General features: G+C 47.7%; 1 protein-coding gene across 1 annotated transcript; it reads left to right on the plus strand.

Moving 5' to 3' along the window:
* The first annotated feature begins 439 nt into the window (after positions 1–439).
* CYP1A2 (cytochrome P450 family 1 subfamily A member 2) lies at positions 440–7,492 on the plus strand. The gene is made up of 7 exons (XM_070477557.1): positions 440–547; positions 1,696–2,535; positions 3,343–3,463; positions 3,932–4,021; positions 4,291–4,414; positions 5,965–6,051; positions 6,761–7,492. The coding sequence occupies exons 2-7, from the start codon at positions 1,705–1,707 to the stop codon at positions 7,056–7,058; spliced, it is 1,551 nt and encodes a 516-aa protein (XP_070333658.1). The 5' UTR covers positions 440–547; positions 1,696–1,704; the 3' UTR covers positions 7,059–7,492.
* Positions 7,493–9,375: the final 1,883 nt, after the last annotated feature.

Raw genomic sequence — 9,375 nt, forward strand, 5'->3', positions numbered from 1 at the left:
AGAGCCCAAGAAAATAAAATCTGCCAGTTTCCATTGTTTCCCCATCTATTTGCCATGAAGTGATGGCCAGAACATGCCTATTCCTTATTTGGTTTCACAGGTTGTTGGAGGGGCATTTCAGGAGCCTACCCTGCTGATCAGCCTGGACGGAGTGCCCAGGCAGGGTCCCTCCTCATGGGGACAATGGGAAAGTGGTCTGGACTAGCCCAGAGACTTTCACTCCCAGCACCCTGCCCTGCCTGTGTGAGAAGGAAGCATTCCCTCCTGACTCTGGATCCTGAAAGGAGCTGGATCTTCCTCCCCAGGGACATAGCACCTATGCCCACAAGAGCTGCCCCTGGGCCTTGGGAGGTAGGTGGAGCTGGGTTTTGTGGCCCAAGGCCAAGAGCTGATCCTTTCAACTTTTTTTGGCCACTTTGCTGTCAGGTGACCAGGACAGCAGGGCCAATCCGATAGGGGTGCTCTTTATAAAAGTCCCCTCAGCTAGGGCCAGAAGCTCCGGATCAGCCCCCACAATCCTGCTGACCTCCAGCACCTGCCTCTACAGGTACCTTACTTTGGCCTCTTTCTTAACCCTTGGGATCCCCCAATATATATCTGAGGAATCACTGGAGATGGAGGGAAGCAGGGACCCTGGGTTAGATGTAGGAAGCCTGAGTTCTAGTTCTTGCTGCCCAGTTCCAGACTTCAGTTTCCCCAATTTTAAATGAGAAGCTTAGACTGGGCCTTCTCTAGGGACTCTAAGTGTGACTGGAGTGGAGAGGTGGGTAGGGCTCCCCACCTGGCATGAGGATAGCCCTGGCCTGGCTACAGTCCAACCTCAGCCTTCAAGATTGTAAGAGGAGGATTTCCCTGGTGGTCCAGTGGTTAAGAGTCCTCCTTGCAATGCAGGGGATGCAGGTTCCTTGCAATCCCTGGTCGGGGAGCTAAGATCCCACATGCTACAGAGAAACGAAGTTCATGCACTGCAACTAAGACCCAAAGCAGTCAAATAAATAAATATTTAAAAGCAGTGAGAGGATGTGAGAGACTTCCCTGGTGGTCCAGGGGTTAGCACTTCCGCTCCAGGGGACGCAGGTTCAATCCCTAGTCTGGGAACTGAGATTCCCACATAATGAGCTGCACAGCCAAAAAATAAAAATAAAAAAGGACTGAGAGAATGAGGATTTGTCCTCTCTTTTGTGTCTTAATAAAGAATGCCCTAGGGAAGAGGGTATCAAAAGCCATTTGTATGAGCCCTGGGATCCTGGTCTCATCAGTGTTGTGAAGAGGGGAGCAGCTCCCTGTTTCCAGGGTATGAGGAGGTATCAGCAGGAGGGGTCCCCAGGCAGGCATTCCTTGGCACAATGACCAGCATACACCCTGCACTGGGGTTTGCAAGAGTGCTTCCCTGTTTTGAAGTGATCACTTCAGCCTCAGAATTGGAAACAGGTGATAGGCAGAGGGGAGGGCCAGGACTGGGAGTTCAGACACTCACATTGGGAATCTCAGGGCTCCTTTCCAGGCCTCAGATTCTGTGATGCACTGTGGATGAGGTCCTGGGATGCAGGACCTATGTAATTTAGTGGATGTAACTCAGTCTTTCTCAGTCTGTTCGGCTGGGAACTGAGGACAGAACGTGGGCAAGTGCTTTTTGACTGAGTAAACAAATGAATGAGTGGCTCCATCTCATCCCTCCTTCTTCTTCTCCTTCAGTGGGTACAGATGACATTGTCCCAGCCCAGTCCCTTCTCAGCCATGGAGCTTCTCCTGGCCTCTGCCGTCTTCTGCCTGGTATTCTGGGTGGTCAGGGCCTGGCGGCCTCGGGTCCCTCAAGGCCTGAAGAGTCCACCGGAGCCCTGGGGCTTGCCCCTGCTCGGGCACGTGCTGACCTTGGGGAAGAACCCACACGTGGTCCTGTCACAGCTGAGCCAGCGCTATGGGGACGTGCTGCAGATCCGCATTGGCTGCACACCCGTGCTGGTGCTCAGTGGCCTGGACACCATCCGGCAGGCCCTGGTGCGGCAGGGCGATGATTTCAAGGGCCGGCCCGACCTCTACAGCTTCACCTTGATCACTGATGGCCAGAGCATGACCTTCAACCCAGACTCTGGACCGGTGTGGGCTGCCCGGCGACGCCTGGCCCAGAATGCTCTCAACACCTTCTCAGTCGCCTCAGACCCGTCTTCCTCGTCCTCCTGCTACCTGGAGGATCACGTGAGCAAGGAGGCTGAGGCCCTCCTGGGCAAGTTCCAGGACCTGATGGCAGGGCCTGGGCGCTTTGACCCCTATGGCCACGTGGTGGCATCGGTGGCCAACGTCATCGGTGCCATGTGCTTCGGGCAGCACTTCCCCCAGAGCAGTGAGGAGATGCTCAGTCTGGTGGAGCACAGCCATGAGTTCGTGGAATCCGCCAGCTCTGGGAATCCTGTGGACTTCTTCCCCATCCTTAAATACCTGCCCAACCCGGCTCTGCAAAGGTTCAAGAGCTTCAACCAGAGGTTCCTGCAGTTTGTGCGGAAAATGGTCCAGGAGAACTACCAGGACTTTGACAAGGTGAGTCCAGGGTGCAGGCGGTATGAGGGCACCCGAGAGTCTGGGTGTGGCCCCCCTCCCCCAGCACCAAGGCACCCACACAGCTGTATGTGGCCAAGGCCCAGAAAGTCTCTGGGACACCTCGGGCCAGCTGTGTGACCTGGAGCCAGTCCCTCCCCCTCTCTGGCCTCAGTTTCCTCGGGCCTACAGCATCCTTCTCAGGGCTGCTCAAAGCCCCAGAGAGGTAACCCCATGCAAGGGGCCCTGGCAGAGCCCACAATGCAGGGTGCTGTTATTAGGAGAAGGCTTTTGTTTTACAGGAACCTGAACCCTGATCGAGGCTTATTCCCAGCTCACATGTCACATTGCTTCCCTGTACTCACACCAACCTCCTCCTGTGAAATTGGACCCCTGGGGTTATTGAGAGGAAGGGTCAATGGAGAATGAAATGATACTTTAAGCCCTACCTAGGGCTGCTACTGAGCTTCCCAGGTGGTGCTAGTGGTAAAGAACCCTCCTGCCAATGCAGGAGATGTGAGCTCAATCCCTGGGTCGGGAAGATTCCCTGGAGGAGGGCATGGCAACCCACTCCAGTATTCTTGTCTGGAGAATCCCATAGACAGAGGAGCCTGGCGGGCTACAGTCCATAAGGTCACAGAGTTGGACACAACTGAAGTGACAGCACACACATGGGGCTACTACCAGCTGCTGCCGTGAGCCCAACTTACTGCCCAGAGGCCAGCTGGTGGGGCCATAAGGGATGGGACAAGGGACCCCAGCCTTCCACCCCAGGAGTGCTAGGGTGACCCTAAACTTATGCCCCCTCAGAACATCATCCAGGACATCATAGGCGCCCTGTTCAAGCACAGTGAAGATAATTCCCAAGCCAGCAGTCGCCTCATCTCCCAGGAGAAGACTGTCAACCTTGTCAACGACCTCTTTGGGGCCGGTAGGAGCCAGACCCTTGCCCCTCCATCCCTCAGTGCCTGCTGCTCACCCACAGCCTTGCCCAGCCCTGGGGTCCATCAGACAACCCATCAACCACAAGTCAGGTGGTATAGAACACAGAGACCAGGCCCAGACTCAAGGTTTGAGCCTAGAAGTTACCACCAACTCCTGGTGAAAGCCCAGCCAAGTCCCTCTCCTCCTCTGGGTCAGTTTCCCCATCTAAACAATAAAGGCTTCTTTGGTCTATAAGTCTGGGCCCTTGTAATCCCAGCAGCTAAACTTAAAAGCAGTTACTCAAGTTTGTGCAGAGGAGACTCTGCCTCAACCCTTAGAAAATTCAAGGTGAGGGTCTTTGGGGAAAAGGAAGAAGAGAAAGACAATGCTTGCTACATACATGGTGGGTGCTTGGTAAATACTGCCTTCTCATTCTTGTCTTCCTTTCTTCCTCACCATGCCCTATGTCATCCAGGGTTTGACACCATCACAACAGCCATCTCCTGGAGCCTTATGTACCTTGTGACAAATCCTAAGATACAGAGAAAGATCCAGGAGGAGCTGGGTATGTGGCGTCCCCCAACCCTCTGGTGGAGGGAAATCTTGGGGTCCCAGGTCATCTGTTCAATCTACATATAGCTGTTATGTGTCTACTAAGCCCTGGGCGTGCGGTTCTGCCCACCCTTGCCTAGAAGATACTGGAGGGTCACTGGGTCTCAGACCTGTAAACTGACACAGTACCACGTAGGGTGATGCCTGGTATGAATGGGGACGCAGATGCCATGGAGCAGGGGAGACAGCCCCTCAGCCTTCTCTGTCCTCCGTGCTCTGCAGACAGAGTGATTGGCAGGGCGCGGCGGCCCCGGCTCTCCGACAGATCCCAGCTGCCCTATTTGGAGGCCTTCATCTTGGAGACCTTCCGACACTCCTCCTTCGTCCCCTTCACCATCCCCCACAGGTGAGGCCTGCTTCTTCTGCCTTCGCACCCCTGAAGTCTTTGCCCCCTTTTCCCTCCTGCCTCTCAGCCCTGGCCCTGGTCAGACCTTGGCGTCTCCTTCCTGACCATGACACCAGATTCCTCCCAGACTCTGCCCCCATCCAGTCCAAACATGATCAAAGTACCCAGCTCTCGGAAGAAAACCAAACTCTGACCTCAGCTCTCATTCACCTCCACTCACATTCCCTCCTTCAAGTATGCTCAACCCAGCCAGACTGGCCTAACCACCCCTCACAAACATGAACTGGTCAGCCTCCGATTTTGCTTATGCTGGAACTTCTGCTTGAAATACCTTCTACCCTCTTCTCTGGCTATCAGAATCCTATCTTATCCTTTTCTGACACAAACTTCCCATCCCCTAGAAGCCTTTCTCGACTCATCCAGCTGGCATAACTTCATTCTGATATTTTGTAGGACTTAGAGCCATTTGTCCTGTAGGATTAGGCCCTGGGATGTTAAGAATGTCAAGAGAGTTAGCGAGCACTTACTTCAGCCCATATGTTGGTCTAATTATTCCCAGAGGAAGAGGCCTAACTCCTTAGCCAGACTGGGAACTCCCCAGGACCAGCCCAGACTGCCTGCTTCTTAGCTCCGGAGAATGGCCAAGGGCACAGTTGGCTACAGGCAAAAGTTTAGTAAACATTTGTTGAAGAACAGGATCCAAGAAAGGGGAAGAACCATCTCAACCCTTCCTTGCTCCTGAAATTCCCTCCGAGTGTACAGTGGGGAGACCACGGTGGGCAGGCTAATGGAGTGGAGTGGAGGTAGGCGCAAGAACCTCCTGAGGTGGGGGAGGGGGGTTTCATCCTGGAGACCTTCGGACACTCCTCCTTCGCCCCCTTCACCACCCCCACAGGTGAGGACTACGTGTTCTGCCCTCCCACCCCGGCAGTCTTTGCCGTGTTTTGTCCCCTGCTTAGGAGTTTGGGATTAATGTGTATACAACTATTATATATAAAATAAATAATAACAAGGACATACTATATAGCACATAGAAGAATATTCAATATCTTCTAATAACCTATCATGAAAAGAATGTGAAAAAAAATACCTGTATATCAATTTACAATGTTGTATTAGTTTTGGATATTTGTTTCATCAAAGTTTCAGCAAACTTTGAAACAAACAAACTTGTTTCAATTAGTTTCAGCAAAGTGATACAGTTTTACAAATAAAATTAGGAGTTTGGGATTCAATTTTACAGATAAAATTGAATTACTTTGCTGTACATCTGAAACTAATGCAACATTGTAAATTAGCTATATGTCAAATTTTGGACTTCCTCAGTGATCCAGGGGTTAAGACTCTGCCTTCCAGTGCAGGGGATGTGGGCTCAATCCCTGGTTGGGGAGATAAAGTTCCACATGCCACAGGCATGGGGCCAAAAAAAAGTTTTTAAAAGATGCCAATAATTATATTTAATTTTTTTAATGGTTAAAAAAAAAAAACCCTCCCGGAGACACCTCAATTTTCCAGCCCCTGAACCTGACAAAGCCCTCTTCCCTCCTTAGCACAACAAGGGATACAACACTGAATGGCTTCTTCATCCCCAAGGAACGCTGTGTCTTCATAAATCAGTGGCAGGTCAATCATGACCCGTGAGTACACAATCCCCACTGAAAAATGTGTGATGTTCAGCAGTCAGGAAAGCTGTTTGTTCGCCTAGGAACTGGTTACACAATAAAGGAAGATGCCTCGATGGCTAGTTAGCCTGCTCTAACGGATAAAATGTAGGTCCATGTTTCTCAAACTTTAGTGCATTGACTAGGAAGTTGGTTATAGATTATGGAGCTCTGTACCCCAACGTTCCGCATCAGGAGGTAAGGTGGATTACCTCAGATGATTCTGATGTGAATGACTTAGGGACTTCTTTGGATAATCCCACTTTAGTCTATAAGTAGAAGGATCATATAATTTACCATCCAAACTAGGGCCCTTCTGAGTGCAAAAAAGGATGCTATCAATGATTACTACAAAACCATAAGCATAAATGAAGATGGACTGCTGGTCCCCCTTGTATATTGAGTAGGATAGAGATGGACAGATGTTCCTTCTTGTAACTTCTTTTAAAGTATGATTTCTTTAAAATAGCAAGTTACTACTAAAAAGCACTATTTCCAAGGCTGGTGATTTTAGAGAGAGCTATGTAAAGAAATAAGCATCAGAAAACAGTTTGGCTCCTTTCTCCACTCTCCTTTCATTGTTCTATTAGATAGATCTATTCTAACACAGAAGTCCCCCCCACCAGGCCTTTCCCCTGCAGGGTCTCCCCACCCAGAGATTTCACTTCCTCTGTTCATCTTGCAGGAAGCTCTGGCGGGATCCATCTGAGTTCCGGCCAGAGAGATTCCTCACGTCTGATGGCACCACCATCGATAAGATCTCGAGTGAGAAAGTGTTACTCTTCGGCATGGGCAAGCGCCGGTGCATAGGGGAGGTCATGGCCAGGTGGGAGGTCTTCCTCTTCCTGGCCATCTTGCTGCAGCAGCTGGAGTTCAGCGTGCCACCAGGTGTGAAAGTGGACCTAACCCCCACCTACGGGCTGACCATGAAGCATGCCCGCTGCAAGCACGTGCAGGCACGGCTGCGCTTCCCCATCAAGTGAAGAAGTTGCCGGCCTTCTGAGGCAGAGGGAAGGGAAGGGTGGGGGTCACTGAGGGACACTTGCTTCTTTTCCTTTCTTTCTTTTTAACTAACAACTATATATACCATATAATTGTAGGCCAGTTATACTTCAAAAAATAAACAACCTCATAGAAAAAAAGATTAGATTTGTGGTTACAGTGGGGAAGGGAAAATTTTAATGAAGGTGGTCAAAAGGCACAAATTTCCAGTTATAAGATAAATAAATAAGTACTAGAAATGTGATGTATAATGTGATTAATATCATTAACACTACTGCACATTATATATGAAAGTTGTTGAGAGTCAATCCTAAAAGTTCTCATCACAAGAAATAATTTTTTTCTATTTCTTTACTTTTGTATCTATTCCAGATGATAGATGTTCAGTAAACTTATTGTGATAATCATTTCATAATGCTTATAAGTCCATCATTATGCTGTATACCTTAACTTATAGAACGCTATACGTCAGTCATATCTCAACAAAACTAAAAGAAGAAAGGGGCAGAAGACATGGATAGACAGTTCTCTAAAGAAGATATGCAAAGGGACAAGTACACGAAAAAAATACTCAACATTATTAGTTATTGCATGCATGTGTCCAATTCTGTGTGACCACAAGGACTGCAGCCTGCCAGGCTTCTTGGTCCATGTGATTCTCCAGGCAAAAATACTGGAGTGGGTTGCCATGCCCTCCTCCAGGGGACCGTCTCAATCCAGGGACCGAACCCATGTCTTTTATGTCTAACCTGCATTGACAGGTGGGTTCTTTACCACTAGCGCCACCTGGGAAGCCCTATTCGTTATTAGGGAAATGCAAGTCAAAAATACAATGAGGTATCATTTCACACCACTATAATAAAAATTTAAAACCAGACTGTTATTTGGGGACCCCCTGGCAATCCACTAGTTAGGACTCCATGCTTACACTGCATGGGGTGCAGATTCGATCACTGATCAGGGAACGAAGATCGTGCAAGCTGTGCAGTGTGGGGGAAAAAAAACTAAACTGTGATCATAGGATCACCTCAATAGATGCAGGAAAAGCATTTGATAAAATTCAACATCCATTTTTGATATTTAAAAAACTCAACAAAGTAGATATAGAGGGAATGTACCTCACATAATAAAGGCCATATATGATAAGCTCACGGTTAACATCATACTCAATGGTGAAAGCTAAAAGCTTTCTTCTAAGATCATGAGCAAGACAAGGATGCCCACTCTCACTACTTTTATTCAACATAGCATTGGAAATCCTACCCAGAGCATTTAGACAAGAAAAATAAATTTAAGAGCAACCAAATTGGAAAAGAAGAAGTAAAACTCTCCTATTTGCAGATGACATGATATTATATTTAGAAAACCCTAAAGACTCCACTAAAAAATTACTAGAAATTATAAACAAATTCAGTAAAGTTTCAGAATTCAAAATCAATATACAAATATCTGTGGCATTTCTATACACTGATAATGAACAACTGGAAAGAGAAATTAAGAAAGCAATCCCACTTACAATTGCTTCAAAAAGAATAAAATATCTACAGATAAATTTAACTAAGGAGGAAAAGAAGCCCACTGAAAACTGGACTTCTTCCCAATGACTTAGCAGGTAAAGAATCTACCTACAATGCAAGAGACACAGGAGACATGAGTTTGATCCCTGGGTTGGGAAAATACCCCAGAGAAAGAAATGGCAAGCCACTCCAGTATTCTTACCTGAAAAATTCCATGGACAGGAGCCTGCTGGGCTACAGTCCATGGGATCGCAAAGAATCAGACATGACTGAGCAACCAAGCAGGCATACAAGCACATTGAAAACAATAAGACACTGGTGAAAGAAACTGAAGAAGAAACAAATAAATGGAAAGATGTTCTGTGCTAATGGATTGGAAGAATTAATATTCTAAAGTGTCCATACTTCCAAAGCAATCTACAGATTCAAGACAATCCCCATCAGAATTCCAATGGCATTTTAAACAGATATATAACAAACAATCCTAAAGTTGGCATAGAAGCATAAGAAAAGATCCCAAATAACCAAAGCAACTTTGAGAAGAAAGAATACAGTTGGATACATCATGTTCTCTGATTTCAAACTGTATTACAAAGGTATAGTCATCAAAACAGTATGTTATTGGCCTAAAAACAGACACAATAGAACAGAATAGAGAGCCCAGAAATAAATCTATGCATATATGGTCAATCAGTTTATGACAAAGGAGTTAAAAATATCCAATGGGGAAAGGGTGGTCTCTTCAACAACCAGTGTTGGGAAAACAGGACAGTCAAATGCA

This window comes from Odocoileus virginianus, chromosome 16 (assembly GCF_023699985.2).
Source record: "Odocoileus virginianus isolate 20LAN1187 ecotype Illinois chromosome 16, Ovbor_1.2, whole genome shotgun sequence".
In the NCBI taxonomy this organism is placed as follows: Eukaryota; Metazoa; Chordata; class Mammalia; order Artiodactyla; family Cervidae; genus Odocoileus; species Odocoileus virginianus.